This window comes from Canis lupus, chromosome X, assembly GCF_048164855.1.
Source record: "Canis lupus baileyi chromosome X, mCanLup2.hap1, whole genome shotgun sequence".
NCBI lineage: Eukaryota > Metazoa > Chordata > Mammalia > Carnivora > Canidae > Canis > Canis lupus.
The window spans coordinates 88,965,700-88,980,575 of record NC_132876.1 but is presented as its reverse complement, the minus strand read 5'-3'; the positions used below and the strand labels follow the sequence as shown (position 1 = coordinate 88,980,575).

At 38.5% G+C, this 14,876-nt stretch overlaps 2 protein-coding genes and 1 long non-coding RNA gene across 15 annotated transcripts in view; 2 read left to right on the top strand and 1 right to left on the bottom strand.

Annotated features, from left to right (window-relative positions):
• Positions 1-14,876, bottom strand: part of CASK (calcium/calmodulin dependent serine protein kinase) — a 349,933-nt gene that overhangs the window by 134,351 nt on the left and 200,706 nt on the right. The gene's annotated exons all lie outside the window — the stretch shown is intronic.
• On the top strand, positions 7,089-7,946 carry LOC140628807 (uncharacterized). The gene is made up of 2 exons (XR_012026760.1): positions 7,089-7,220; positions 7,857-7,946. It is a non-coding gene; the product is annotated as an uncharacterized lncRNA (long non-coding RNA).
• GPR34 (G protein-coupled receptor 34) lies at positions 12,420-14,318 on the top strand. Its single transcript, XM_072818330.1, has one exon. The coding sequence runs from the start codon at positions 12,560-12,562 to the stop codon at positions 13,595-13,597; it is 1,038 nt and encodes a 345-aa protein (XP_072674431.1). The 5' UTR covers positions 12,420-12,559; the 3' UTR covers positions 13,598-14,318.

The window sequence follows — 14,876 nt, the reverse complement described above, 5'->3', positions numbered from 1 at the left end:
AAAGGATACCAGGTAGGAGGCTTCTGTGGTTGTCTAGGAAAGAGAAGATGGGGGATTTGAATTAGATTAGAGTGATAGAAGCAGTGATGGCAACAAGTGGTCATATTCAGGATATGTTCTGGAGGTTAGGCTGATAGGAATTATTGCTGGATATGGGGTATGAGAGAAAGAGGTAAGTGTGACAATGAGGTTTCTGTTATGAGTAACTGAATGAAAACGAAGATGCCATTTACTAAAACTGGGAACACGGAAGCATTTATAAGAAGGATGAAGAATTTGGCTTTGCACAAATTGAATGTGAGATCTTAAAAGATGGGAGAGGGAAAACTGGAATTAGAGATATAAATGTGGGGATCAACAGCACACAGTGCTTATAGCCACAGCAATGAGTGAAATAACTCAGGGAGTGAGTATTGATAGAAAAGAGAAGAGGGGATCCCTGGGTGGCGCAGCGGTTTAGCGCCTGCCTTTGGCCCAGGGCGCGATCCTAGAGACCCGGGATCGAATCCCACGTCGGGCTCCCCGTGCATGGAGCCTGCTTCTCCCTCTGTCTGTGTCTCTGCCTCTCTCTCTCTGTGACTATCATAAATAATTAAAAAAAAAAAAAAAAGAAAAGAGAAGAGGTTGCAAGAATGAGATTTGGTACACAGCAAGGTTTGAGGTCAGGAAGATGACAACAATCTAGCAAAGGAAAGAAATTGTGTAGACAGTGAAGCAGGAGGGAAATCAGAGTAGTCTGATATCCTGAAATGTTAGTTGAGAAGCCATTTAAGATGAGAATTGAGAACTGACCATTAAATTTGGCAACCTGGAAGTCCCTGGTGACCTAGATAAGAAGGGTTTTGGTGAGATGATAAAGACAAAAATCTCTATTGGACAAGGTTCAAGAAAAATGGGAAAGATGGTGTGGAGACAGTAAATTCAAGTATCTTTCAAAACTTTATTAGGAATAGAGAAATGGGAATGGGATGTAACTAAAAGAGAATGAGAAGCAAAGGAAGTTTCCTTTTAAAAACTTTAGAATTTGCAATCAGAGAAAATACTTTATTAAACCTCCATGTACCTATCTCCCAGCTTTTTTTAAAAAAGATTTTATTTATTTGAGAGAGTGAGCTAGAGAGAGCGAGCATGCATGCACTCAAACAGGGAGGGGCAGGGGGAGAGGGAGGAGCAGGCTCCCCACTGAGCAGGGAGCCCAATGTGGGGCTTGATCCCAGAATCCTGGGATCATGACCTGAGCTGAAGGCAGATGCTTAACCCATTGAGCCATGCAGGTGCCCCCTATCTCCCAGCTTTAACAGTTACTGACATTCTGCCCTTCTTGCTTCACCTATCCCATTTTTTGTTGCTGAAGTCTTTTAAAACAAGTATAATTTCACCTGCTATTAGTTCAGTATTTCTAACAGGTGACTTGAAAAAATAACCATATTATCACATTCAATACACGAATAATTCTTTAATATCATCTAATATCAATCTACATTCAATTTTCCCTATCTCAAAGATGGGTTGTGTGTGTGTGTGTGTGTGTGTGTGTGTGTTTACAGTTGGTTAGTTCAAAGTGGTATTTAATTTAAGGCCCATATATTGCATCTGATGGTTATAGGTCTTATATCTCTCTGACTCTATACTGTATCCCCCTCTTAGTTTTTTAGAAAAGGTTCCTGCCATTGATTTGTTAAGATACTAGGTAATTTCCCCTGTAGAATCTTCTATAATCTGGACTTGGCTAACAGCACCTACATAGTATCATTTAATATGTTTCTGTATTTTCTATAAATTGGTAGTTAGATCTAGAAGCATGATTAGAATCACATTCAATTTTAGTTTTTTTTTCACTAATACTTTGGTTTTTTTGTAACACATAAGAAAGAACATAATGTCTGGCTGTCCTATTTTTAGTGGCAGGACTGGTCAGTGGGTTCAGGTAATGTCTGCCCTGATCCATCGTTACAAAGTTCACCACTGACTTTTCTTTCATGATTTTAGCAGCCAATGTTGCCCAGTTCCATAATTAGGATTTCCAAAATGGAAGTTTTCTCTGATATTTTGTAATGAAGACTATCAAAAACAGAGAAAACTTTTAAGAACTATAAATAGCCACATATTCACCACATAGATTCTATAATGAACATTTTGCTACATTTGCTTTATCAAATATCTATTCATCCCTCTATCCAACCATCTGTCCATCTTTTCACTATAATTCAGCACATGTCATTAGAGTTTAATATTTTTTTTTGAGGGAGAGAGAGAGAGCAAGCAAGTGCATGTGGTGGAGAGTGAAGGGCAGAGAATGTTAAGCAGACTCCATACTAAGTGTGAAGCCTGATATGGGGCCCAATCTCACAATCCTAAAATCATGACCTGAGCCAAAATCAAGAGTTGGACACTTATCCAACTGAGCCACCCAGGTGCCCCTTGAGTTTAATATTTAAAATTATGTTTAAGGTAAAATTTATATGCTGTGAAATTCACAAATCTTAAGAGTAACATTGGTGAGTTTTACCAACTTGAATAGAACTATGTAACCTGTATCCCAATCAAGCTGTTATCATCTCAGAAACCTCCCTCACCCACTTTCCACTCAATCTCTGCTGCCACACCCCCAGTGCAAATGACTAGTCTAATATTTTTCACAAGTTTGTTTTGCTTTTACTACAACTGCATATACATAAAGCCATAGAGTATGTACTCTTTTATGTAAGGCTTCTCTCACTCAGCATGTTTCTGAGATTCATCCATTTTGTTGTGATCAGTGGTTCATTTCTTCTATTGCTGAGTAAATATCCCCTTGTATGAATATACTTCAGTTTGTCCATTCTCCTATTGAGGGACATTTGGGCTGTTTCTAGTTTTGGGATATTATGACTAAAGCTGCTATGAATGATTTCCAGAATAGTAAGTTGGTTGCTAGGCAACCTCCAACGGTAATTAATAAAGGGTTTTTTGGGTATTATTATGAGGGAGAGGGAGAGATCCTCAAGCAGACTCCATGCCGAGTGTGGAGCCCAATGCGGGGCTCCATCTCACAATCCTGAGATCATGACCTGAGGGTGAAATCAAGGGTCAGACGCTTAACTGACTGAGCCACCCAGCAGCCCCCAAACTCAATCTATTTAAAGACACTTAAAAGAATTCTACTTGTGGTTATGCTTTCAGTTTGGTACCCAGTGGGGCCTATTTGTCTGAATTAGATTTTGACTTGATTTGATGTTTTGATTATATAAAACATGTATATGGGTGCCTGGGTGGCTCAGTCAGTTAAACATCTGCCTTTGGCTCAGGTCATGATTTCAGGGTCTTGGGATCAAGCCCCACATTGGGCTCCCCACTCAGCAAGGAGTCTGTTTGTCCCTCTCCCTCTGCTCCTCACCCTGTATTCATGTGCACACTCTGTGTCTCAAATAAATAAAATCTTAAAAAAATGTACGTAATTCCAAAGTTGAAACTGTAAACATATTCCATTTAGAGAGGTCCAGCTTTTATACCTTTTCTTTCCTCTTAATCTCTCCTTCCTCCTTCCTAAGTATTTGTATTATTTTTGGGCTTATCCTTCCATTGTTTTGTTACCTTTTATGGAAATAAGAAAATACACATTAATATTCAAAAGTTTCACATAAAAACATGATTGAGGACTCCATAGCAGTATCTAGAGATTTTCAAGGAGCTTTGTTTTTGTTTTGTCTTTTTTTTTTAATTTTTATTTATTTACTTATGATAGTTACAGAGAGAGAGAGAGGCAGAGACACAGGCAGAGGGAGAAGCAGGCTCCATGCACCGGGAACCTGATATGGGATTTGATCCCGGGTCTCCAGGATCGCACCCTGGGCCAAAGGCAGGCGCCAAACCGCTGCACCACCCAGGGATCCCTGTTTTGTCTTTGAGAGAGAGACAATTGTGTGCTGATGGGAAAGACCCTGTGGAGAAGAAAACACGATCCCAGGAGGAAGAAGGGATGGAATATAGTGTGCAGGTGGGGAGAGGGGGTTGGCCTCACTGATAGTGAGGAAGGCAGGGTATGGGAGCACCTGTAGATGCAAGCAGATGGGGATGTAGGAATATGAGGAACTTCTCTTCTGAGTACTTCTGTTTTCTATTTACTTTGAAATAAAAGTGATCATCAGGCAGGAGTGGGGAAGGAGAGGGGGTTGTTGGCAACTTGAGAAGAGTGACAGTGTGAAGAAATATTTTCAAAGAATGACTTGACTAAGGTAGTGGTTCTCAAACTTCAGCCTCAGAATCACACAGGTTTGCTGGCTTCCACCCCCAGAGTTTCTGATTCATAAGGTTTGACATGAGGTCAAGAACATGCATTTCTAACAAGTTCTTGAGTGATGTTGATGCTACTGGTCTGGAAGCCATGCTTTGAGAACCAACAGACTAAGGAAATAGAGCAGGACTGCTGGCAGCACAAGGGCCCACTTGAGGTTTGTGGTCATGAATGTAAAGTGAGAACAATCAAAACGACTGGGTGTTTGTACCTAGTAGTCCTTATTTCAGCCAGTAGGGTTCAGGTCTGGAGTAGGTGGTTAGCTGAATTTAACCAGGGTTGGATTTAGATAAAGAGAGGATGGTGATATCAGTAATGGATGGGGCCAGACAAATGTATCTATGTATTTATGCTTTTCTACTTCTATCTCTATATATAACAAGCTAAGATACCAATAAAGTAGGAAAAGGATACATAAGAATGAGCTAAGAACAGAGAGACAGAAAGTAGAAAGCTTAGAATGAATAGGAAAAAGCTCATGTTAAGGAAGAACCAGAAAAAGATTATAGATCTTCCTCAATATGCAATGGGGTCATGTCCTGATAAATCCATCATACATTGAAAGTACTCTAAGTTGAAAAAGCATTTATACCTAACCTTCCGAATCTCATAGCTTAGCCTAGCCTACCTTAAACATGATCAGAACACTTACATTAGCTTCCAGTTGGGCAAACTCATCTGACACAAAGCATATTTTATAATAAAGTGCTAAATATCTCATGTGATTTTTTTGGATACTACACCCAAAGTGAAAAAGAGAATGACTGCAATGGGTATAGAATGGTTATAAGTGTATCAGTTATTGACTCTCATGATGGTGAAACTGATTGGGAGCTACTGCCCAGCAACATGACAGAGGACCATGCCACATATTCCTTGCCTGGGAAGAGATCAAAATTTGAACTGCAGTTTCTACTGAATGCATATTGCTTTTCTGCCACTGCAAAGTCAAAAAATCCTAAGTTGAACCACTGTAAGTTGGGGACTGCATGTATACTCAAATCTGGTCATAGTAGGGCCACCAGGGCACTGAAGATTAAAACAGAATTGGTTATTTTGAAAACTGGGATGCCTGGGTGGCTCAGTGGTTAAGTGCCAGCCTTCTGCCCAGGGCATGATCCTGGAGTCCCAGGATCAAGTCTCACATCGGGCTCCCTGCATGGAGCCTGCTTCTCTCTCTGCCTGTATCTCTGCCTCTCTCTCTTTCTGTGTCTCTCATGAATAAATAAATAAAATCTTAAAAAGAAAGAAAAAACAGAGGCTAGGGTGTGGAAAAACAGCTAGTACAATATAAAAATATTTATATTAGATTTAGTGAAATAGAATGCTAATACATACCTAATTAGTTCTACAAAAAATTCTGCCAGGATCACAAAAAAATACATTTGCACAGCCATGTTTATCACATTATTATTCACAACAGCCAAGAGGTGGAAGTAACTCAAATGTCCACTGACAGATAAATAAAGAAAATGTGATATATACACATACAATGAAACATTATGCAGCCTTAAAAAGAAGGAAGTTCTGTCATATGCTAGAATATGGGTGAATCTTGAGGATATTATGCTAAACGAAAAAAGCCAGTCAGAAAAGGACAGATGCAGTATGATTCCACTCAAATGAATTATCTACAATAGCCAAGTCACATAAAGTAGAAAGGTAACTGCCAACAGAGTTTCAGTTTTGGGTGATGAAAAAGTTCCAGAGATCTGCTGCACAACAATATATATATATTTAACACTCCTGAACTGTTTTAAAATAATTAAGATAGCAAGTTTAATATTGTGTGGTTGTTTTTGTTGTTGTTTACCACACACACACAAAATTCCTGCCAGACCAACACGGTAATTCTCTTCCTTCTCAGGGGTTCAAAGGGGAAGTAAGAGCTATGACATATTTTCATCCTAGCAATTTTAAAATATTCTGTCCCATGTGTAATATTCATAACAACAAAAAAGCCCTGGAGAATATGCATTTAAAAGAGTGAATGTATCCAGAAATAAAATGTTAGATAAAGCCCAGTGAGTTAAATATTATTTAGTGTAAACAAAGCTGCAGGGTAACGATTATATGGGGAGAATAAAAACTAATCTTTCGTTTCAGATGACAATGAAAAAAGGGAAATGCCATGAAATTGCAGAGCCAGCAGATACATAGATGGACAGTCATTAAATACTGGACTGGGACCAAAATAAAAACTGTAGAATTCCTTTATTATTATCTTTAAAAACAGAGATTTCAATTTACTTGGGAGAATTTATCGTAGTGACAAAAAGGGGAGAATACCATCACAGATCTCATCTAGTCCTAAGATTGTAACACCGTTTTAGAAAATAAATCCAAGGTCTTAAAGGAATACATGAAAGTCTACTAAAATAATGCACAGATCAAATAAAGCTTAAAAAACTAAGGAATAAAATAATTCATTACTGATGTTAGTACATTCAATACAGGAATGCTATTTTATGTGAATAACTTAATTTTTAAAATGAATCATGAAGGAAATAGATATTCAGTGCTTACTATGCATCATTTCTTAGGCAAAAATAGAAAATGCATAATTATGCTTAGAATTCGTAAAACTTCTTTATTCGGGGGTATAAGGGAAGACTTCCTATGATTGTCAAGGTGAAAGGTATTCTTAGGAAAGATAAAAATAATTTTATGAAGTGTTGACTGAGCTTATACATAAAGTGGTTGCATGCTGGTAGGCTTTTTACCATTTTCACAAGGAATCAGAGGAACAGCATATTGAAAAAGAAAGAAAAGGGAAAAAACCCCCAACCTTATTACTACATGCAAATTAAAAAAAAAAAAACAAAAAAAAAACGACCTCAACCAATTGTACCACGACCGGATGGAGGAGCCCAGCTGACACAGAAAGACAAGTCTCTGTGTTTAGGGAAGCTTAGTGTTCTGCTTTTACTGCATGAGAGCCTGACCTGTGAGTACTCCTTGATTTCAACTATATAAATGACCAATTATTTCGGTTAAAATGTGATGATCTGTATACTAAAAGTGAAACCTGCTTCAATTGACTAGTGCTTTGCTTTTTAGAGCCTTGAGTAAACTGCTTGAATGACACCTCTGCCTTGATTTGACTTAAAATGAGGCTGTCTTCTTAGTTACTTGAAGACACTGTGGGTACTGAAGCTCATACTACCAATACTGTCACATTGCTTATACTGTCCTTTGTGTATTGCCATAAAGACTTGGAGAACCACTTGAACTCATGAGAAGTTATTGTCATGCGCAACAAATTTTATCTCCAATGTATTATAAATGATCACTTGTTAACTTTATTGTTTTGTTGTCTCCCTATTTGCACTGGCTATACTTTATTATATTGTGATTATTTTATGATAATTGCCAGATGAAATAAATGTTAAGTTTGGTGTTTCAGAAGTAAATAAGGTGAATATTAGAGAAAAGAAAAAGCAAAATACATGTGAGTTAATTCAGCTGAAATTTTCTAAAATGTGTTGTTTTTAGACACAGTTAAGTTTATAACAAAACCTAATATACTACTAATAGTATGATTTCCACAGTAACATGCTTGCAATTTTTATTCTGTATGCAGCAATTAATGCAATTTTTGAAGCATGGCCTGAATGATTCAGCTGCTACCAAATCAAACTACAGGGAAAGGTTGCTACCACTGCCAAGTAGGTATGTATTTTAACATAGCAATGTGATGTTTTCACAAACATACCCAGAGTGCCATTTACAAAGCTTTTGCTCTTTGGAGGCCACAGTGGAATCTGCTGGGTGCTGCCCTCTAGTACAGAAGTTCCATCATGAGCCAGTTGAAAACCACTGGCCAGCGGGGTGATGGTGCTGGGTACGATGCAGCACTCACACAGGGGACAAACTTCAGGATTTGTCAAGTAACAACCTTAAAAAAACCCTTTTTCCATCTACTATCAGAAAACCATTGTGACCACTTCAATATAGTACACAAGTCACAAGTAATAGCCATGGGGAAATTAGTCCACTACATGAACACCAGTGGTTTGTTTCTTGTCCTCATTGGCCAGTGTTAACAAATCAAATGAGTCGTTTTTAATACATCAATAAATGGCCTTAAGAACAGGGAGAGATTGACACGGTGTAATGGAGGTGAAAATCAGCCATTAAGTGTAAAACAGAATCTAATCTGTTAATTCGTTAGTAAATGACTGGACACCAGCCATCTAATACACAGCTCTAAGTGATAGGCACTATTACTATTTAAACAAATGCATTGCTTTTGCCTTATTTTCTTTAAGCTTACAAATAAAGCAAAACCGGAAAGGTTTATTGGCAACCCTGTCCAACTATTATTAATTTATTTTATTGGAAGATTAGAGCTGGGGCAAATGGTTTCAGGATATATGCTTTGTTCTAACAGCTTTCTAGAAATATCTTGATGATGGCTTGCAGGCCTAGACGTTTGAAAAGATATGTTCTGGGAGATGTGTTGAATGTTCTGATGAATAATTTATGATTCTGTCAATTCTTAACTTACTAAAAATGGACAGAGCAAATGAAAAGATTAATACCTTTTCCAAAGAAGAAAAACTAGAAAGTATAATCTCTTCTTAAAATTACTAGTGTGAGGGACAATTGGCTGGCTCAGTCAGTAGAGTATGTGACTCTTATTCTGGAAGTTGTGAGTTTGAGCCCCATGTTGGATGTAGAGATTACTTAAAAATAAAGTCTTTTAAAAAATTGCTAATGCAGATAATATTAAAGGAATCATGTCCAAATACTGCTGACAGAACTCAGCATTAAAAAAGGAAATGCTGATCCTATGTGATTAGGAGGAGTGAGGTTTAGCGAAAAGGATCATGGACCCTAAAAGCTAGTCAGATCTGAGCCCCAGCTTGGGTACTGCCATTTAAGAGCTGTGTGGTCCTAGGTAAAGTTCACAACCTTTTCATCTCTCATTACGTCTTTTTTTTCTTTTAAAGATTTTATTTATTTTTTCATGAGAGACACACACACACAGAGAGGCAGAGACACAGGCAGAGGGAGAAGCAGGCTCCATACAAGGAGCCCGACATGGGACTCGATCCCAGGACTCTAGGATCACACTCTGGGGGGAAGGCAGGCACTAAACCACTGAGCCACCCAAGGATCCCCACATTACGGTCTTTTGTAATACATCACAAGGTTACTATAAAGATTAGGCAAATGAAGTAATATAAATGTGCTTAACCCACTGCCTGGTGCACAGCAACTGCTAAATAAATATTAGTTAATGGTCCAGCCATCTAGCTCAAGGGTTCACTACTGGCTGCACATTAGAATCCCCTGAGGACTTTTTGAAGGAAGCCATTGCCTGGAGCCCATTCCAGACCAATTAAATCAGAATATCTGGGGTTGGCGCCAGGCACTGGTATCCTTAAAAAGCCCTCAAAGGGATTCTAATATGTAGCCCAGATTGAGAGCCGCCGAGTGTCTCTTCTACAAATGACCCAACCAGTGTCAGTCTTGAGATCTCTGGTAGTAAGACCCCCACTGCCTCCCAAGATAGACTGTTTCATTCTAAAACAGCATTTCCTTAATTGGAGGCAACATCTGTCTCTGCAGTTCTACTCATTAGTCCTTGTTCTGCTTTCTGAAAACACAGATCACAAGGTGCAATCCTTTTCTCTGTGGCTTTGCAAAGCTTTCCCATCACCAGGGTAAGGTGCCTGTTTCCTTCAGCTCACTCCTATGACATGAATTGGGCTTTTCTCCCCCATTTGTTCTGTGGCAGTTTTCAAGTGTGCTGTTGGGATGAAACACTGCATTCCAGATGAGGTTCTGCTGGCTTGGGGCAGGCAGTAACACCCTTCAGATTAGTAGTAGCGGTTTTCACTTAAGAAACTCCCTGTCTATGACTTCAACCAAAGAATGGGGTTAGTTTTTGCTGCAGCCACAACAGGCTGCCAACACAGCAACGATGGTCAATTGCAATTTTGTTTCTTAATGTGCTAAAGCCCCTCCTGTTCTTGAACAACTGATTTTGAGATCCACTTGGAGAACTTCACCTATACTTTTCTACTAAATTCCCTCTTTCATTCAATAATATTTATTGGGCTGAGCACTTGGTACAGAGGTAAACAAAAAAGATGAGGTTCCTAATCCTAACGGAGTTTAAAAATGCAGCATGGGAGAAGGGAAAAAAAAAAGAACTGCTTACAGAGGAGTTCTTACAGTCATTTCAGCTATCTGAGCTCTCAAAATCATGTCACTTGCCATCAAGTGCCCTTTCACTGGTGGCTATGAGAGGTTTCCACCTGAGCTTCTGCAAACTCTCCACGTAACCACAGGAAGCTAATCCCTCCTTCAGGCACTCTTTTCCTCTTCCTGGTAATCCAGATCGCATTTACCAGCTTAATTTTTTGGCAGCTTGCCATTCTTCCTCGATGGCCCTTTCCTTCTAGAATCTCAAAGCACCAAAGACATGCCTGTAAGTTTCTATAAATGTTGCGAACATCACTCTTCCTGCAGTTGAGACACAGGATAGAGACTAGACTTGCCTCCTGCCTCCCTCTCTCCATGGACCTGAGCTCTGGTGACAGGCTCTTATCAGGGATTACATAACTTCCTCTTCATGAGTAGGTTCCTTTTCCCTGGAATCAATTTTCTCTCTTTGACAACATTTTAAACTGGAATTTTACCCTCCATGACATGATTTCTTCTCTATCAAATTAGAGATAGGATTTCAAGAAAGGCTACGTTCTTCCAAATGTTTTTTTCTGCATAGCATGTGACATCAAGAAGTTACTGTAATTCAAATCCCACTTTACCTCATAGCATTCAGAATTTGAATGCACATGCCTACAAAAAGGTTTACTGAGAGCAGGATCTTGGTCTTGTTCACCTTCATTTTCCATGTAGTATTTAGCCAGGCGTAGAAAATTTACTACAATGAGATTAGTCCAAAGGTGTTTTTTTAAATGCCAATTTTCATGGAGTACTTTTATGTGCTAGGGTTAAGTTCTTCATACACATTTTACATTTCTATAGGTAAGAAAAATGAGACTTAGAAAAGATTAATTGGTTGAATCAAGGTCACAGAGTTAGTTAGTCTGGTTCTGGTAACCTTGCTCTGAACATCTTTATGTTACATCTGCCAAGAGGCTGCTATAGAGAAATGGGGCAGTCACTAAGAAAGGAAAGGGATAAGGCCTCCTGGAACTCTCTCTTCGTGTCTTCTAGCTCCTTATTATGGCCTCTCAGACTGAGTTCTTCATAGTAGTCAATGCCCAGGAAAGGGCCAAGAACAGGTAGCATTGTTAACATTCTCTGCTGCCACAAACAAGTGTAGTTCATACACTGTCTCTGACAAGGTTCTAGCAACAGTTGCAAGTTACCTAACTCAGGGCATAGTAAACTGCAGTTAGTTATTTCAAAATCCTGGAATGCACATCCTGTTTTCCATCTACATTATCACTGTACGTTTCTAGGTCAGGAGACTGCCTGGCCTAATTGGCGGACATTGCCGCCCAACTTGCTTGCTTGGCTACTTTACACTCTCCGGTTGCAGGGTTACAAGAATCTGCCTAATGTGCTCTGCTCTTTTGGTCAGCCTGTCCTGTAGGCAAATGATTTTTAATATAACCAACTTGGTCTTAGGTTGTAAAAGAAGAAATTGAGGACTTTTTCCTTTATTCTCACCCTGGAATGGAAGACTGCCACAGTTTATCTGTCCTATACTGTGTAACACCCTTTCTTAGTCAAAAGGAATGAATACCATTTACAAGGGAAGGCGTCAAGGCATGGAGCTGGGCAGGGGTCAGCAGTGGGCCCAACTCACTCATGGCTGTAACTACCTTTAGGTAAATAGACCCTTATCTTTGAACAATGGGAGCTGTCATTTCTCTTGACCTCCATCTCTATTCCCATTACAAACTCCCCAGGGAAGGTTAAATAAAACAAACCTTGAACGTATACCATAGCCATAGGAAAGGTTAGAGCAGGACATTCCCGAAGACTCTACTACATTTACTGCTTGTTTTATGAGACCGTAATGCTGCTACATACCTAGTGTAGATACTCAACGTTCCTCACATCTAAAAATAATTTATTATTTGAGCTTTGAGTTAAAGTGACTGTTACTAAAATAGCAAATGACTCAGTGGTGCAATTCTGTTGTAGGAAAAATCTGAAGACATAAAAGCTACACACAAGGAACATGCCACTTAGCACCTCCACTTTTTGACGCCTACACCGGACAATGAGAAGTCACATGTAACAACGGCGACCACTTCAGCCCACAGCTGGCCTTACTCCTCCCAGGAAGTGATCGTAATGGCTAACCAAAGCAGTCATGTCCCAGGAAATAACTGTTCCATGGATGAGAAACTACTCTCTAGCATGCTAACAATATCCTACTCTGTCATTTTCATCGTGGGACTAATTGGAAACATAATTGCCCTCTACGTATTTCTGGGTATCCACCGCAAAAGAAATTCCATACAGATTTACCTTCTGAATGTAGCCATTGCAGATCTCTTACTGATCTTCTGCCTGCCTTTCCGAATAATGTATCACATTAATGGGAACCAGTGGACACTTGGTGTGATCCTTTGTAAGGTTGTGGGAACACTATTTTATATGAACATGTACATTAGCATTATTTTGCTTGGATTCATCAGTTTGGATCGCTACATAAAAATTAATCGGTCTATACAACAACGGAGGACAACAACAACTAAACAAAGCATTTACGTTTGCTGTATAGTATGGATAGTTGCTCTTGGTGTATTTTTAATTATGATTATTTTAACCCCTAAGAGAAGAGATCATGATTCCACAATGTGTTTCCATTATAGAGAGAAGCGTAATGCCAAAGGAGAAGCAATTTTTAACTATGCCCTTGTGGTAATGTTTTGGCTAATTTTCTTTCTAATAATCCTTTCATATATTAAGATCGGCAAGAATCTACTGAGGATTTCCAAAAGGAGGTCAAAATTTCCCAACTCTGGTAAATATGCCAAAACAGCCCGGAATTCCTTTATCGTACTTATCATTTTTACTGTATGTTTTGTTCCCTATCATGCCTTCCGATTTGTCTATATTTCTTCACAGCTAAATGGGTCTTCTTGCTATTGGAAGGAAATCATTCACAAAACCAACGAGATCATGTTGGTTTTCTCATCTTTCAATAGCTGCTTAGATCCAGTCATGTATTTCCTGATGTCCAGTAACATCCGCAAAATAATGTGCCAACTTCTTTCTAGACGATTTCAAGGGGAAGCAAGCAGAAGTGAAAGTACTTCAGAATTTAAACCAGGATATTCCCTGCATGATACATCTGTTGCAGCTAAAATTCAGCCTACTTCTTAAAGCACTTGAGGTAAACACATTAAAAAGAATGAGAAAATATAACCTCTTAATACCTTAAAGAACTAAAATTTATGAAACAAAGCTCTAGCATTTGCAAAGCTCAGATCTGCTCAAAGCTCTTTGCTTATTTGTGATATTTCATTTGCTTAGTTGTAAAATCTTTCAAGGAAAAGAAAAGTTCATACTCATCACTAGATTTTAAATCTGTATGTAAAATCTTTTCAAAACATGCTGTTAAACTAATACTCTTAACATAGATTATAAAGTTACATGAAATTTATGGTTTTAACAACAGAATAATTAAAATGTCATGGTTTCTCAAACCACTAACATAGTTACTCAAAATCAAGCACTTAATACTAATTAAAGGTATGTTTAAAAGTAAGTTAGGGGGATGCCTGGGTAGCTGAGCGGTTGAGTGTCTGTCTTTGGCTCAGGGTGTGATCCCAGTTTAGGGATTGAGTCCCACATCGGGCTCCCCACAGGAAGCCTGCTTCTCCCTCTGCCTACATCTTTGCCTCTCTGTGTTTCTCATGAGTAAATAAATAAAATCTTAAAAAAATAAAAATAAAATTAAGTTAAATGATTGGCAGACTGACAAAAATGTTAGAAAATGTATGTTCTTTGTCATTTAAAAAGCCTGTATAATTTGCTACCTTATTCATTTATGCCTAAACCATTATTAACAGATGAAATAATAAAATTCTAATTAAAAATAAAATCATCCATTATCTATCACTGATCAAATAATAAGAATTTAAACACTACACAGTAAAATCTAACAACAGACAAGCTAAGGAATGATAACCTACCAACAAGACTTGAACCCACACCTTACTTAAAACAGATTTGTAAATGACTCTGCCATCTTGGACCACACTTTGACAGAGTAAAATTGAAAATAGGCACACTCTTAGGATCTGCCAAGTCTGCTACTGGGCATACACCCGACAGAACCACTCACACACATATATAAGAAACCAAGTGGAAACAATTTGACTATGCATCAGCAAAGGAATGGAGAAATAAATTGTGGCTTATTCACAAAATAGAGTATTACACAGTGCTTCAATGAAATGAATTATACCTGCATGCATCAACATGGAAAATTATAAAAAACAATGTTGAATAGAAATCAACCCTCCCAAATCCAACTGCAAAAGGGTACACACCATGTGAAATCATTTATGTAAAATACAAAACATATAAAGTACCATATAGATATGCAATACAAGTACAAAATGTGCATAATATACACAGCATAACATCCCAACTTAAA

Bases quoted from the DNA above. Each gene is read 5' to 3' on its own strand.
- GPR34 (XM_072818330.1), top strand. From the start codon at position 12,560: ATGGCTAACCAAAGCAGTCATGTCCCAGGAAATAACTGTTCCATGGAT.